The 17,031-nt window shown below is 32.6% G+C and overlaps 1 protein-coding gene across 1 annotated transcript; it reads left to right on the forward strand.

Annotated features, from left to right (window-relative positions):
* Positions 1-6,800: 6,800 nt before the first annotated feature.
* Positions 6,801-15,418, forward strand: LOC128235101 (uncharacterized). The gene is made up of 12 exons (XM_052949835.1): positions 6,801-6,969; positions 7,147-7,464; positions 7,677-7,985; positions 9,341-9,649; positions 10,273-10,566; positions 11,263-11,571; positions 11,838-12,134; positions 12,441-12,755; positions 12,886-13,173; positions 13,414-13,548; positions 13,867-13,949; positions 14,106-15,418. Exons 1-12 carry the CDS (start codon positions 6,927-6,929, stop codon positions 14,439-14,441), a joined length of 3,036 nt encoding a protein of 1,011 aa, XP_052805795.1. The 5' UTR covers positions 6,801-6,926; the 3' UTR covers positions 14,442-15,418.
* The last annotated feature ends 1,613 nt before the right edge of the window (positions 15,419-17,031 follow it).

Raw genomic sequence — 17,031 nt, forward strand, 5'->3', positions numbered from 1 at the left:
TGTTCCATACTGATTACTCTTGGAAAAGCCCAGCGCGTTGCAGTTTAGGACTAAAATTGATTGAAATAATGCAAGAATGCTTTTTATAACACACCACCTATTTAAAAAACAAAGACATTCGGTATTTTTAATTATTTTTGTTTTGATTATCTTCAAATACATAAGCAAAATAAACATAACTCAATCATACAGAAACACCATTAGGAATTGCATCGTTAGGCTTTGTTTTACAGATGTGAGGCGCAAGATATAACAAACTGAACTATGAAAGGAAATGTATATGATCAGAGAACTGAAGAAGAATGGGCATATTGTTAAAACAGAAAACAATTGTTAAGGAAATGAAACATCTGATTCAGCATGGGAAATGTATCCTTTCTCGCATTGTTGCTTCTATTCTTCATTCGTTAAATATTTCCTTGTGAGAGTTAAGGTTTTCATAATTGTTTAATAATGCACGATGATTTGTCATAGTGGTGCCCCGTACAATGTTCAATGTGCAGTAAGTTAAGTGTTGGTCCTTTGTATTTCTGTCAAAAAACATGTAGATACTAACGATCCGGATAAAACTATACATAAAATAGTGTATATGATTGGGTCATAATTTCTGAACATTTCGACTGAATGAAATGGTGAAAGTTATGTTTTCTTCCTTGGAGGATCTAGACAAATGAAAAAAGAAGATGTCTATTGAAGTCGAATGAGTTGTCTTTTGTACGAAATATTAAGGCTTTAAAACATAGCTACATAGATAGACAACATGGTGGCTTTTCGGTATTTTATTTCATGAAGCAATTTGTCAACAAATGATTTCTTTAATATTTTCAAAGTGACTGTATGGAGATTCAGTCGAACCCCTTTGGCTCGAAGTCCCGGGGCGAACATACCTCGAGCCTCGGGGAATTTGAGCCAAGCGGAAATGCTTTCCTTCAGTATTATGAAATCGTTACTTTTTATTCTGTTCGAGCCAACGATGAGGTCGATCCACGCGAGCTCAGGCTAACGGGGTTCGAATGTAGATTTTCATATGAAACATATTCATAAAACAACTTTGGCTTTTGGTAAACAAGAAGCTATTACATAAACCTTACAACCTTGATCACTGCCGAAATATCCCTTTTTATGAATGTATTTATCTGTTATCACAGGTGGCGCTTTTAGCTTAAGAAATATTATTGACTTCACCATATTTACGATTGCATGTTCATTAGGAACTTCGAATATGATGTTGTGAGTTTCAAAAGAGTTAACCGCTGTATCCGTTGATCGGGGAATTTCCGTTGTAGCCGTTTCCATTTTAGTCACTGAACGATCTCAGAAAGATCTCAGTCAAACAAGGCTGTTTGGTTTTGTTGTTGTTTTCAAAATGGATTATTAGCTAAGAGGAATTGATTTGTGTATTACGATAACTCATTGGTTTCTAGTCCATCGAGTTTGACTCCTCACCTGAATAACCGGAAACTTAAGCCTAGACTTAATACAGCATGTTTTTAATGGTTCGATATGATAGTCAGGAGTTCGACTAATGAAACTTTTTTTTTGAAATCCCTCAAACATTTTAAAATGCAGATAATGCAAAACTTTATTATTGTATCATAATAAAACACAACAACAATATGCTTTATTATAACAATACATTGAAGATATAAACATCTTATACGAATCCTTGTCTACTTTTTATTAGAAATTAATGAACAGCCTATATTTGGTTTAAACATAAGTTATTGAGCAAAAATAAACAAAATTTCAATATAAATACATAATACATCAAACTTAGGATTGGAACGGAAGAAATAAACTAAAAGAGTTCCGTTGCATGAATTACGAAGACAATTGAACACATGTTTATATATATTTTTACAATACATTTTGCATTATATTTAGAAGAGAGATTGGGCGATAGTTTTTGATCTGTTTGAAGGATCACCTTTGTTGAAGACGGCGCAGACACTTGAGCATTTCCTTTCTTGCTTAAGGCCAAACTGCTGTGACAAAGAATGAATTTTACAATATTGCCATCAATACCGCTTTCACTCGACAAGCCTATTGAGTCTTAAATGATTTTATAGAACCTGTTACTCTTACTAGGATGGCGAAAGAAGACACAAAGTAGAATACCTTTAGTTGTTCGTATCTTTATTTCCAACCAAAGACACTCTATAATTTTATTCCAAAGCATTTCTCTTTTTAAATTTGATACATTCGATATAAGCGGCAACTCGACCAGTCGAATCTCCGCTGCGATCTCGGCGGACCGGTCGGGAAATTCTAGGAATAAGAATTTATTCGTCTAAGATACAAGAAGCTAACCAAGTTTCCGAAAAGAAGTATATCAATAGAGATTAGCTCTGTTGTCATTTAATCCAGTTTAGGTAGAAGACTATGAATATTTAGGGTATAAGGGACAGTTAGTTGGAACTACATAAGAAATTTAAAAGCTTAAGAGAACTTTAACCATGCAAACTGTGGCGGAATTGTGACCTAGGACCAGAATGTGGATGATTATCATTGAACAATAAACAAGCAGTGTACAACCAAACTAGTATAACCGTGAAAATATAATGCCCGATATATGCTTCGCAAAATAAGCATTTGGACCATACGTTTCACTTAAATATAATACTTAGAGAGGTGAATGTTACTATATTTTACTATAATGAGTAGCTGCTATGTCTATTCTTGACAAAACAAATGCGGCGAAGAACATTGTCAATAATAATGGGAATTGAACATAGAGACAGTTCCTAGGCATGACAATTATTGATGGTATATCACGAGCAGTCACAATATGCGCAATAGTAACAACCAGTAACTTTCCCCGGTTAAAATGCCTATCAAAACTATACTCTTTATATTCAACCGCAAAAAAAGACTTTATTCATCTTTTACCAATCTATTACACTAAAACGGGATCGAAAAAGGAATGAGAGAAGAGAAAACAGTTATATATGCAATTCAAGAGTAAGCATAGGGAAACGTTTTTTGCACGTTTTGAGAAGGTCGATATCTAAAAACCAAGAACTCATTCTAAATTGACGAGGAAAAAATTAAAATAATTTAATATAATTGAACAAGTCGACGAGTAAAATGTTTCTACAAGAAGAAAAAAAAACAGGTACAAATAAAGATGTTCAGTTTTGGTGCTAAAAAAACAAGATTAATGTTTAGCGCCACTTCAGAGCCATGTACTAATGTTTGCAATAATCTATTGCTGTCATAAATATTATTTTTTTCATTTAATAGTATATACTGTGCACGTAAGAATTTGGTCATTGAATTACACTAACTGATAGACAATCTTATGCACAAATTGATAACATAAGTAACATCAAGTAAGTTTGTTATTAGCAACAATACGTACATGAATAAAGTCATATCCTATTTATTATACATTCTTTAAAAAAGATCATAAGTTAACCTAAAGGTGTTAAAGATGTAGTTTAAACTATATATGCAAAAATCCTAAGTTAACGTAAAAGTGTTATAGATGAAGTTTAAACTATATATGAAAAGATCATAAGTTAACCTTAAAGTGTTATAGATGTAGTTAAAACTATATTTGAAAAGATCATAAGTTAATTTACAGTTTACTATTTTTACTAAATATTTTAAGTTAAATTAAAATACTATCAATAGTACAATAGGCAATGCATACATACAGTATTAAGACGTTCTAGCTAAAACGATATTTTGAGAAAATATTATTATCAGTACAGGTACCATAAAGTGTTACTTTCTGTATGAAAAAACAGGTAGCAAGTTAAAATAAACTAATTGCAAACGTATTCATTATCGTATATAAAAAACACGTTATACACCTTTACAGACACAAACACACTCACACAAACACTTACATGAACACACATACACACATCTACGCATTAACATACATAAATACATTAACTAAAGTCAGAACACTTAAAGTTTACATTCATCAAAGCGAGACAGATATACACCACAATGAAAAAGGACTCAAAAGTATCGATGCAAGTGGTCATTTCACTGGGAGTACACTGATCACCAATGAAAGCGACCCACTTAGTGTAAAAGCTTATTGAAGTCCTCCTCTGTACAAACATGGTGGACGAAACTGATTCCTGACATTTTAATCAAGACTGTTCCATCGTGCGTCCAAGTACTGAATAAACGTTTGGACTTTACTTGTTGCCTGGCAAAGAAAAGACGTCTCGAGCGCTTCCTCATTAGATCTTTGTTAACGAAAGTGTGATTGTAGTCCTTGTCTTTTGCAAGTGCATGAAATTTGTATATGAGCTCTCGTGGCAAACTTGACAATTAAATAACGCGGACCCTATTTCTAATTGCATGTGCGGTGTGATTGCTCGATGGCACACTTATCCATTTAAACACCAATTTAAGTGCAAAAGGAGAGAACATAATTGTCAGTGTCCTAAATATATATCTAACAGGTGACAGATATAGGTTCTTGTAACTTAAGATAAAACCACCAAAAGCAGTTTTTGCTTTACACCTGACTTTCTGAATTGGAATACATCAAGCCAGTAATACATAAAAAAATTCTTATCAAGTGATCTTTATTTATAAAAAAATAGCGTTTGAAATATTCCCGGTATTTTTGTCGAAACGTGCCTTAGTGTACAGCTTAGATGAACTGGCAATAAATATGTGTGTACATTCCAATTTTGGGTTTTCTGGTAATCTCCTTATATTGTTTATCCTAATGCAATGTATTGTTTCAAATTTTAACATTTGTGATTGTATATTGTAGTCTCAGCAATAAATCTATAAGAAATATTATATACATTCTGAAATAGTTATCAATTGGAAAAAAATAAACACATCTAGCGTATGATAAAAATTCTGGAATAGTTACCAATTGGAAAAATTAAACACATCTAGCGTATGATAAAAACAGTTTTGCGATCGTCAATGACAACAATGAATAGTGTACCTTTGCCAAGATTTCTCCACACCCACTAGCAATTAGCAACGGCTTAAGGTGTAATAAAATTTCAGGAAGCAGTATAACTATTAAAGAAGCCTGATCGGTACTAAGATTAACACAACGATAAAATAAAAAACACAAGGGGACTTCCCAAAGAAAATGAAAAAAAGGGGCAAAATGTTCGTGTTCATGCTGTATTTTTGTGTCAATATAATATTTTTATTGTTATTAACATACTTCTTACATGTTGATTAAAATTTAGCAAACGAGCACACTCAATTTAAACAAATAGTCCCATAAGCTTCTCACGTTAACCAAATTGCATGACAATGTTTGCCATTTCAAATAAAAAAATACTACTAAAAACACTTTATACAAAATCAATAATGCACACATAGTGATGTTAAAGTCATAGCAATTTAAATCTAAAACAGCAGAGGCAAATGGAGATTATTATGTTTTCGTTGTCCTCTTTACAGCCCATCCTTGTCTAGATGAAATTCGTCGTATATTCCCCTCGATTTTAAATGTGTGAGACCTTCTACCTGCAGCAAAGCGGGTTAGTTTTTCCGTAGATTACAATGACCTGGGTTTTAGGTAAGAAATGCATACACAATCTAGTTGTTTTCTCTCATAAATGTACAAGTACAACCTATTTCATAATCATTTGTATTAAATGAAGAGCTCGTGGTCGTCTTTGGGCGTATCTGAAACTATCAAAATGTATACATGTATCGAAATCCAGCGTGCTTGTGTCAACCGTCTAAATAGCAATCTTTTGTATAATTTGATATTTAAGATTACTTTAGAACAATACTTTTTCCGAGTAGTATACTTAACAAACACCGATCAGTACCAGTTATAAAGTTAATTAATTTATAACAATAGTTTACTGAACATAATCAATGTCTTCCATAGTAACATTATTAAAAAATATGTTTTTTTTAATATAAATACAATAAATAAATCTGAATTGTCAATAAAATAATGTCCAACTTTGTTAATGTATAAATGTAATTGAAAAACATTGCTATGCACGAATTCCATTAGGTAGATACTAACCTAGAAGGGAACATATATTATGAACGTCGTCACAAAGGGTATGTCATCGTACTGTGGATTCGATGACGTTGCCATTTTGAAAACCGCTTTGCAAATATCTATCGGATACCAGTACAATTATAACTTTAAAATTATAACATTCAAAGGTAGACAAACTAGTCATTTAGTAAATTTCATTATTCAAGCAAAAGAAAACATATATTAAAGACGAATTGATAAGACTTAACATATTATTACTGCAAAAGAATGAGAAAAAAATATAGTGTCAAACAATTGACATAGTTGGGCAAATTATCCAGTAGCCCAACACCTTCCTTCGGCCTCAGTTTCTAATGTAGTGTTGGATCTTTAATTTTCTCACGTTCGTATGCCTGTCTGAGTCAACAAATAGTATACAGCTATTGTATATGTACAACAATTGAAATTACGTGTTAGATCAATGTCTTCATCGGTCTTATTATTCTAATATGGGATAACACCATTAAAAATCTCGGAAAACCTAGTTGTTAAAATAGTGGTTCTACTTTGTATATTGGTATATATTTATATATAAATAAAGATATATATATATACATATATATTTTTAACTCAACATTTGCTTTATTCAATTCAAAAACCTCGCGGACTTATTAATCAAAACTATTTTTTTAATTTGTTTCATATGCATTGTTGTTGTTTTTTTCAGCGGAATTGAAAACAATCAAGCAGGAACTTAAACAAATTGAACTTGTTGACAATACTTTCACTTAGATATAAGTTCCCTACCATACATAATATAATAGACTGAGGTTATTTGTTATTCACTGGGTATGAATTGAATCAAACACCAAACGGTTTATTATGGCTTCAGTTCAGACATGGTACTTTAAGGATGCCACTAAAATAATGAAAATCAATATGTGACTAAATTACAATTTGGAAACTTCACGTAAATGCATTTATGGATTGCATAGGTACAATCGCAGTGATATTTACGTTGTTTGGTAAGTATATGGTCAGTTGTTCATGATTATGCTGGTTAACAATCTATGGAAGACCCATTTCACACAAAGTGATACTTAAATTATTCAAGTTATATACAAACAAATAGAATATGCATATGCAGATGTTTGCTCAAACATGTTAACACTGATTTATACGAGTAATATGGTTGTTTTCAGTCAACTACGTAACGGCAAACGAAGAGAAAAACCGCTATGGAACAATATCAATCATACAGCCAGCTTTTGTACACCGAAACCTTACAATAAAAATGACACCTTCTATTGTGAAAAAGACGACTGCTAAGTGGAAATACTTCAAGGACAAGAACATCGGATACATAAGTGAAGCGAGTGACTCTGTTCAAACATTTTTGAATGGATCATATTATTTAACAATTCTTAACGTCAGCAAGTCTTTTAATGAATCGTATTTTGTCGTTGAAGATACTGTCACTGAAAACTTGATATCTTCCTTTATTCAGCTTAAGCTTGAAGGTAAGCAATTGAAATATATAAAATATATTTGTTGGTTTCAGTGTAAGATATCAATTCATTTCACAGTAAAACATATTTTCCCTAAATAGTTTATTTTTGAAGGAACTACCCGGTACGTTTTAAAATAGCTTAAAGTTTGTTTCACTCCTTTTTGCACAGATAATATCAAATCGATATTTTCGTTTAATCAATGGTTTACGACGATGTTACAGAATTGACAGGCCAATGCGGAAAAGTTGTTATCAAAAACCAAATTGCAAGACTTGGAACAGATGTAGTTATTTCATATTATCCCTCTGATGTTGCCATTCACACCGGAACTTCGCTGGGCCGTACATGGCTGTATTTTTTGAAAAACATAAGCCTTCCGTCTGTATCATTCAGTGAGAGAAAAGTATCGGCTTTCCTGTTTGAATTGACAATTTTTAACGTCAGTTTGAGCCAAGAAGGAAGATACGGCCTGAAATGCAATTGCTGGGGAGATTCTTGTGTTACAAATTCAGAGCATTTAACAGTCGTCGGTGAGTACACATCTAATTATCAATTTTGACCCAATCTTGTGCTTCCAAAAATTGCACTAGTGTAAGTGTTAGACAACTAAGCTTGTCCTTGAAGTTCGCATTGTATTATTTTTAATTTCATATCTACTGTTGTTTTTTACCTTGGACATTGTGTCTTCTTACAGGATGTTTGTTTCACTTTAGACTACTATGATTATCCCTGGAGTTAATGTGCTTGTTATAACACCGATTTTTACTATTGTATTTTACTATTTTTGGTAACCATTATATACAAGTATTGTAAAGGAAATGGATCAAATAATAGTCTCGAACAAGGGCGGGTCTGTCATCTGTGGTCATAATTTTCAAAAAAATAATCTTTAAACGGATATGGCATTTACAAATGAAGACAACATGTATACGCCCGTTTATCTAACGCTTGCTTCACTCGAGTAGGAAAAGATGTATAAAAAATGACGGTCCGCAAATACATTATGACCTCAACCATACAATTAAGTACTGTGCGTCCCTAATTTATGCTTGCATTCATAAACAACTGTAAGCTGCATAGTCTATGAATTAAATCATAAAAATACCGTTGCATCTATACCTGTGTTTAGTATATCTGTCCAGTCATAAATATATTCACATAATAAGTATGCATTCTCTTAATGGGTAGAAAGTATCGGTGTTTTAAAAATTATTAATCTACCACCAGATGTTTTATTCGACCAATAAAATGATAATATAGAGCCATTCTGGTACATAGACGCTCTAATAACTATTTATTAAGTTGCGACCATCAGTCAATATCAGATATGAACATTCTTGTAAATAAGGCATTTACAAAAATCAATGCAAGCACAAAACAATCTGGTAGTTACTGCTTTTGTTATTGAAATATTATTTAATCAAAGTGTAATGTTTAAGTTTATACGAAAATGAATGGTTTATTTACATAAATAATGTGTTTGAAACAGACAGAAAAAGTATGTTGCATTAAGTAAAAGCACTAGTAAAATTTGGTTTACATTTTCAGAATAAGTGACTGTTTTTGTGCACCCACACTCTCCTGATATATATATATATATATATATATATATATATATATATATATATATATATATATATATATATATATATATATATATATATATATATATATATATATATATATATATATATATATATAATTGTACAATAAATGGTTACACCCATAGGCTTATGTACGATTCAAACATACAAATGTATGGATCGCACCGTACAAAGATTAAGGGTTCCATCCATTTGATTAATAGTGCATCGTACTTGTTCACTCTTTCGACACAATATGCAGCGCTACAAATGTGTTAAATAATGTTTTTTATTTATTGCAGAACCCCCGGGCAAGCCCGAACTTGGTCCCACAACGGACGACTTTTCCGCAACCAACTGTATCTATGTTGACGCGGATACCCATCCCTACTGCAAAGTTATGAGTGGAACACCGCCTTTTAATGTTACACTTACGATAGGAGCAGAAATATACACATTGGTTGCGAGTATTCACGATAATCGAAGCTTTGAAATTAAGAATGACACTTTTCATTTTACGAAACACAACTACGTACGGAATATAACATGCCACGTTTCGAATCTTCTAGCACAAGCCGCTGAGTGGAATACTGCGAAACTTTGTAACATAGGTATGTATTTACGAAATTAATCTCAAATTGCTTATTATATTTTACTTTAAAGTGACCTAAAGACATTTTGCTTTGAAGTATGTTACACTGTTTTGGGATATAACAGTCAATCCTTCTTTCCCGCTTTAAGTTTAAAATGGTGTTCTGATGATTCGGACTGAAGTTTAACATTTAATATCAGTTAATGTATTAGTGTTAAGTACTAACTTGATATTAATGAAACCACAAGTTTATAAAACAAAAAAGCGTTATGTACATAAAGATTAGCTCCAGAAAAAGCAAACTTTTTTTTTAATAGAAAGGAAAAAATAACTGAAGACTTTTAATACGGAGAACAATAGAATGAGTGTTCTCAGTAAACAGTGTCCCAATATTTGTACACAGCCGGCTGTAAACATCAAATCGGAAGTAAAAGTACAATATACAATAACCACTGAGTTGCTTTGTTATTGTTCATTAATTGCTACATTCCCGATTTGTATACAGTACTCCAATATTTTCCAATTTAATCTCCAATTGCTAAGGACATCTCTTCAGATGAACAGGCTTAATACAGTTATATGTTTTAAATCTTTTTTATACTTACTTTATTTCTGAATAAGTTTGTGTCTTTAATTATCCAGAAAAGGGTTCTGGTCCACTTCTTATCGTACCGGAATATACACTTAATCACACGCCGAAAATACAATGCGAGGTGAAGTTTGCCTTGCCTGCGCCGGAAGTAGAAATACGCATTGATAACAGTACAGTTCCCGGTCAAGAAACTATCACTTTTGACAACACCACCCAGTCTTTTACTAGTAAAGTATCCCTTCAAAGAGCAGAGGCGGACTGGGAGGGAAGCAACATGTGCTGTTATCAAAGGTCCAAGTTTTACAACAATTTGGAGCCGGTTTGCAAGACACTTATATTGAAATGTGAGATAACTGTTTATTGAATTTCTGTTCTGCGACATGAACGTGTTTATAAATCTGCTGTCAAAGCAGGATTTGCAAATGCAATTATTTTCTTATAAGGTTTCTATGCAAATTTAATTCATTGTTTCATTCTACTATTTAGTAATGTGAAATTGTGTAATGTATCATACTTATATATATATATATATATATATATATAGGTATAAACAATCGCTTATTATATAATTCTTTTTTTAATTGATCAACGAAAAGGTTGTGGCTTTAAACTCCACCATAGGAATTCTTTATAGCCTATCAAAATAGCCACAAGTACTGATTTTTATTTTTGAAACGGACTCGAGAATGATTCTCCAAGTTTCGTCACGAACGTGCTATAAATCAAGCAAATAAATGTTTACGCTTTGCAAATGCTTAATTATTATGTCTGTAGGCATACTTTCTTAAGTTCTGATAAATGATCGACATCAACGCCATATTGCTAACAACTTCGTAAAGAACCTTGTTTAAAGCATTATCTCGATCAATAAAATTATCAAGAAAAAACATATAGCACCATTCCACATTGTGACCTACGTTTTCACTATTAGTAGATAACTTTAATTTTAATTATATTTAATTTAAATTTAATTCAATATACCAACCACATAAACGAACGGAAATAATGATTTTCATTGAAACCAAGTCTTCTACTTTCAGTTAAACCCAAACCACCAATTCTTGGTCCTCAGTTAGAAGACTTTTCCACAACTAACTGCATTTACGGAAACAGCGGTCTCGACATTTATTGCAAAACACAAGGAGGGACCAAGCCCATTCAAGTTTCTCTTACAATCGGAAAAAGGCAATACCATCTCATTGAAAACAAGACTGAGTCTGGATTATATGAAATGAATAAGAGTCTATCTGATCCGTTCACAGTATTGTCAAAGACAGACGTTATCTGCCAAGTTTCTAACGAAGTCACTCCAGAACCCCTTATTGTATCGGCCTTTCTTTGTCGGAGTGGTACGTTTTTATTTTAAAGTAAATGCATTTATGAGAACATGAACCTTCGAAAGAAAAAAATATTTATGTATTGATTATGTTTTGGTTACAAAAGAGTTTATACCCGCAATTAGTAAAATAAGCATATTACAAATATGTGTGTACAAAGCATAATAATAACAAATGACATTTTCACATTTAGATTTGTTTTAATACGTTTAGATAATCTAATGCTATTCCATTGGTCTGAACATAACTTTAAACATGAAAACAATTACAAATTTCAGAAGAAGGTGAAACACCAACGTTGACAGTGCCAGAAAGTTTTGTTGGTGAAAATTCCTTGACACTTTGTGAAGTTCGACATGCTCGACCCGCCCCAAAACTAGCAATATATGTTGCAAATGTTATGGTAACTAATGTAATCCAAGAGGACACCTTCAATGATTCATCTTATATGTTTACAAGCAAGGTGAAAATTCAAAAACCATCGCGGCACTGGAATGCCAACCGAATGTGTTGCATTCGAAGGAGTAAAGTGTCAAATGATTCGCTACAGGTGTGCAAAAATGTTACATTTGAATGTAAGTACTGCATTTCATAGAAGGCCATCGTTGCTCATCGAACAAATACGACATATTGTCAGGTGTATTCATAATCGATGTATTCATGTTGTACTTAAGTTCTTAATTAATCTAAACAACAACGCAAAAAATAATCAGTATAATAAACTTATTTAAACACATAATTCATTATTTTTGTAGATATAGTATGTTCTCGAATCACATACTCATAGGCTTTCAAGTTAAACACAGAAAACGAATAATTCCTGGATGTTGTTAATATTCTGAAAAACAAGTTTTGTAAATATGGAATTATTTTACGTACAGATCCACCCTCTGATTTGGTCATGGTAGTTCACAGAACGTTCGAAAGCGATGAGACGGTCCAAATTTTGAACATATCCTGTAACGCTGTCAATTCCTATCCACAATGCGACATTTCATGGGGAAGTAAACCACCTCATGTTCGCCCAATATCCACTGAATCAAGAATAGACATTCGGAATGATAGCTACTTTAGTTTTTCAAAAGCTGTATTCACACTTACAAAAGATAATGACAACGTTGGAGAAATTTTTTGTTTCACAAGATGTGGCACCCTAAAAACATATCTGCTTCGCAAACACAATTTTTTATTTCCAAGTATGTATCAGGTGCTATTTTCCTTATATTTTGTCGTCAATCTTCATAGTAAATATTATAGGTTTTGTACATGTTTGTCATGTTTGTTTATAAGCTTATAAAGCAAACATGAATGTAATGATCATTTCAGGTTATCCTTTGATGTCGTTCAATACATCATCGAAACTTACAATTCAGAAAAATGAGTCCGTGTCAATCAATTGCAATGTCGACGAGCGCATGTCAATCAACACGAATCTACTATGGCGAAACGATGCAAGCCAAAACATAGTTAAACGTTGCTTTAGTACGATGAAGTGCGTTCTTACATTAAATGAAACCCTTGCTGAAGGCATGTGGAACTTGTACAAATGTGAAGCAAATAGTGATTACAATTCTACCAGCAAATTTCTGGCAGTATCATTCCTGGCATTTCAAGGCATGTCTCTCACTTTGCAAAATATACTTTATTACATTTAAGATAAAACAAAAATAATTTCTAAGCAAATGGTAATTTATTCAAATTGGAAAGATTTCTATTAACTGAGATACACATTAAGGAGAATATCATGCTTACCAACAACCTGAGTAACAAAACAAAAGACAAAACAACAACTTGGTTCCTCCTTGTGTTTTGCAAAAGGTCAATCGTATTACTCTGCTCTTTAATAAACTTCAGAGGCTGTTGGTGAAGGACTGTCGTCAAACGCTATGGTGGTTATTACTGGACTCGCATCTACTATTGGGTGTGTTGGTGTCGTTATCTTTACTTTGTTTGGTGTTTTAGCTTACTGCAAAATCATCAAGGATCGCGGTAAGCTCAACCTTCTTATCAAATGAATATTGTTGTTGTAAAATCATTGCTTGGGTATATGTAAACTAGCAATTTGACGATTTCAAACTTCTTGAAACATCGTGTGTTCTATTATTTAGAGGGATTTTTTTAAGTAATAGTTAGTGTAAATATAATTCACATACTACTTGAAATTCGAAACGTTTTTTTTTGGAAAATTGGGGTAAATAATTTTAAGAAAGTATTATATAAACGATACAAGCGAATAATAATTCTGACGTCATTTGAAAGATTTTGTATCACTTTGATTCTATGTAATATTTTAAAAATCATTTGCAGACATATACCAAGAATTAAGGTACAGAAGGAGAACACTGCTATTGGGTGAAGAAGCTGGGAACATTAACAACGATGGAAATGTGGTATGTATTGAAATTCTGTCACGTTTACCGATTGATGCCTTAATGCTCATCTGCATTCGAAATGAATAAAATATACTCATATGTTTCATTTATTATTTGAAGTTAACAATATGATTTATAACCTAATCTTATTGTAATATTATCAATAATTTTCAGGTCGAACTTTCCGCTTACTTCAATCCAGGCGACATGCAACGTTACAATACTTTGACAACACAAGACGTGGTGCCAAATAGTGAGGATGTGTCTGCATATCCTTTCCTTGAAGTAGAGAGAAGGCCATTTCGCTCAACACGAGAGACGGAATCTGGTTATGTGGACATGAGGGACATTTTTGAGACCTGCCAAAGGGCTAACTGTGATAAGTCGTTTGAAGACATGAACACATCTGCTTCGACGGATCCCGACGAGTTTGATCCACGTTGTACTCGGAAAATGGTTGCCGAATCTGCGGACATGGGATATCTACATACTGTTACCGAGAAAAGATAACTCAATTGCCACATACAATGTGTATATGTGAACCAATATGCTGGTGCTGGAGAATAAGAGATGAATGCCACATAATAACACCGACGCCAATCCACGTTTACCAAACATTTCAGTTTCAAATACTTGTAGAACAATAGACAATAGCGGCCCACTCTCGAGTCCGTTTCCTGAGAAAAACCAGTACCTGTGTCTTTTCAACAAACTGTCCACGACCTTTTGGGAAAGGAGCCAAAACCATTCATTACCGTTACTTATAAAAGAATGACATTCAAATCAATAGTGTTCTTCTTTTTAGTCATTTCCTGTCTTATGTCATTGTTCTTAGCTCAATATCTCTCGTTTTTTTAAAAAAAAAATAACTTAATGATATCTAAAATACCTTATTGTCATTAATTTTGTGCAGCACCAATACACTTATATCAACAACACGTTTTCTTCTTATTAAGTTTGGCTATGAGTAATGAAGGATATTTACTTAAGATAAGAAATGACATAATATGTTTTATGAATACTGAAAAAGCTCTTCATGACAACATTTTATACAAAGCTGTCCTGAGTATAACAGCCTCAGAGACAAACGATAATTTTAATCACTCAAAGTATTTCAGTATTCACGGAAATTAGCTCAATACTTAGGAGCTACATATTCGAAAAGATAAAATTTACTCTATAACTGAATTAAAAAAGTTTATGTTTAATGTAATTATTTGTAAATACTTATGTCTATAATTGTATTGTATGAAAATGCATGGACGTATGATGATGTTTTTTTACCTGTTGTCAAAGATGTAAATTATTATACGTAGACTTGTAGGTCAACGGTGCCAGATGGTATTTTTAATACGTAGCACCATATTTCATTCAATGTTCATTCAAACAAATTCACCTACTTACTTACTAACTTATTATAACATGTGTAAATACGATCGTTTTGGTTTGAAAACAAACTTGAAATTTGAACTTGAATTCAGTTTGAATAAAATGTTTTATACAATATTTCAAACAATCTTGTTTATTTTCCTCAATTTGTGTTTTCCTCTCTTTTTGTTCAATGATCATGTCATAATTTCACATAGTTTAAAATAGTTTTAAATCCATTTTTGGAAGGCAATTATTTCCAATCATCACCTGCCTTAGTCGTAACTTAGGTGCCTACCGCTCTTCGGGCCATTTATATCACACTAATACGCTAAATAGTTCCGGATCTATAAAGTGCATATTATTTTTGGCTAAACTCTCGAAAATAATCGTATTTTGTGTCAGGCAAAGTTCAATTCGTATTAATTTGGATTTTAATAACCAATAACAAAAGCTTTATTTGGGTAAATTCACATACGAACAACAAGTACGAATCTGTTTAAAGGATAGGAAAACAAGTTTGGCAAACTTATGTAAATTCCTCTCACAAAAGGATTGGTGATGAATGAAGATATCGCTTATTATTAAAATGCGAGCCCCGAAAAAGCTACTTTAAAGTCTTAACAGACCAGCCATTGCTTGATAAATGTTATGGAATCGGTACAACTCTAACGTATTCCCCTCACACTTATAAAATTCATGTTTTCATCCCCAGCAGACAATCATGAAAAGAAAATAATACATAAATTCCAGGAATTCTCGATGGAATATATTTAAAGTACCTGCGCACAGATTTCGTGGTTTGCACTGAATTATACTCTAAAATAAATGACCACTCGCCACTTCGTTCATGTGTACAGATATTCAGATATTCTTTAATTTTGTAGATGTATCTCTCGATTTATTTATTTAACGTTCGTCTAGTGCTTGATTGGCGCTGTATATACTGATAAGATGGAAAATATCTCATTATAACGTCTGCACAGCGAACGATCGGGGGTTCGGAATTGTGTTTTTTCAGGAATCGACATTTACCTCAAATTGAACTAAAATAATGCCGGGCTTTTGAGCATGAATTTTCACAGATCTATGTTAATTCTAAAAAAATGGTGATAGCTTGACATGGGTCACGAGCTTTATTTATAATACGAAGATAAACGTCTACACTGTTTCAGTGAAAAGTAGCTGTCCGAAGGTCGCCATTGTTTCAACATTGTGGCAAAAGTGTATGTAACCACACAATGCAACGCTCGCACAATATTATTTAACCCATGCGGTTGAACGTTTACATAAAAATGGACTGTGACCCTCATTTTGAAGAACATCTTTGGAATACAATGCACGTACTAAATAATAAAACGACAACAACATATTTGTTCTAATCAAGGTTCAGCTGAATTTCGAAACTTAAGCGCCACCGGGCAATAGAAAAAGGTTGTATTACCACTAAATTATCAATAAACTGTCTTGAAACGGTTTAAAGTGACACTCTTCAAAGTCAACGCATACACATGTATAACAATCATCAACTTTGACTGATAAACCTTTGACTTCTTACTAAATAAGCATTTATGGAAAATATTGATTGCTAAAAACAACAATGTAACCTTGTATTTAAAAGCAGAAAGCGCGAAAAATATTAAATGACAGGTGAATGCTAAACTATATACTGTGGTTTACTTAAGCCCAGGTAGAAATAGCGTGTTTTATACCCATTTCTTTCAAATTAAAC

Source organism: Mya arenaria, chromosome 5, assembly GCF_026914265.1.
Source record: "Mya arenaria isolate MELC-2E11 chromosome 5, ASM2691426v1".
NCBI lineage: Eukaryota > Metazoa > Mollusca > Bivalvia > Myida > Myidae > Mya > Mya arenaria.

What these genes read in the sequence shown, in the direction of transcription:
- LOC128235101 (XM_052949835.1), top strand. Translation starts at nt 6,927, where the DNA reads ATGGATTGCATAGGTACAATCGCAGTGATATTTACGTTGTTTG. An exon ending in TATTCAGCTTAAGCTTGAAG is followed by an intron (nt 7,465 to 7,676) that starts GTAAGCAATTGA and finishes ACGATGTTACAG; the next exon opens with AATTGACAGGCCAATGCGGA. An exon ending in TTAACAACGATGGAAATGTG is followed by an intron (nt 13,950 to 14,105) that starts GTATGTATTGAA and finishes AATAATTTTCAG; the next exon opens with GTCGAACTTTCCGCTTACTT.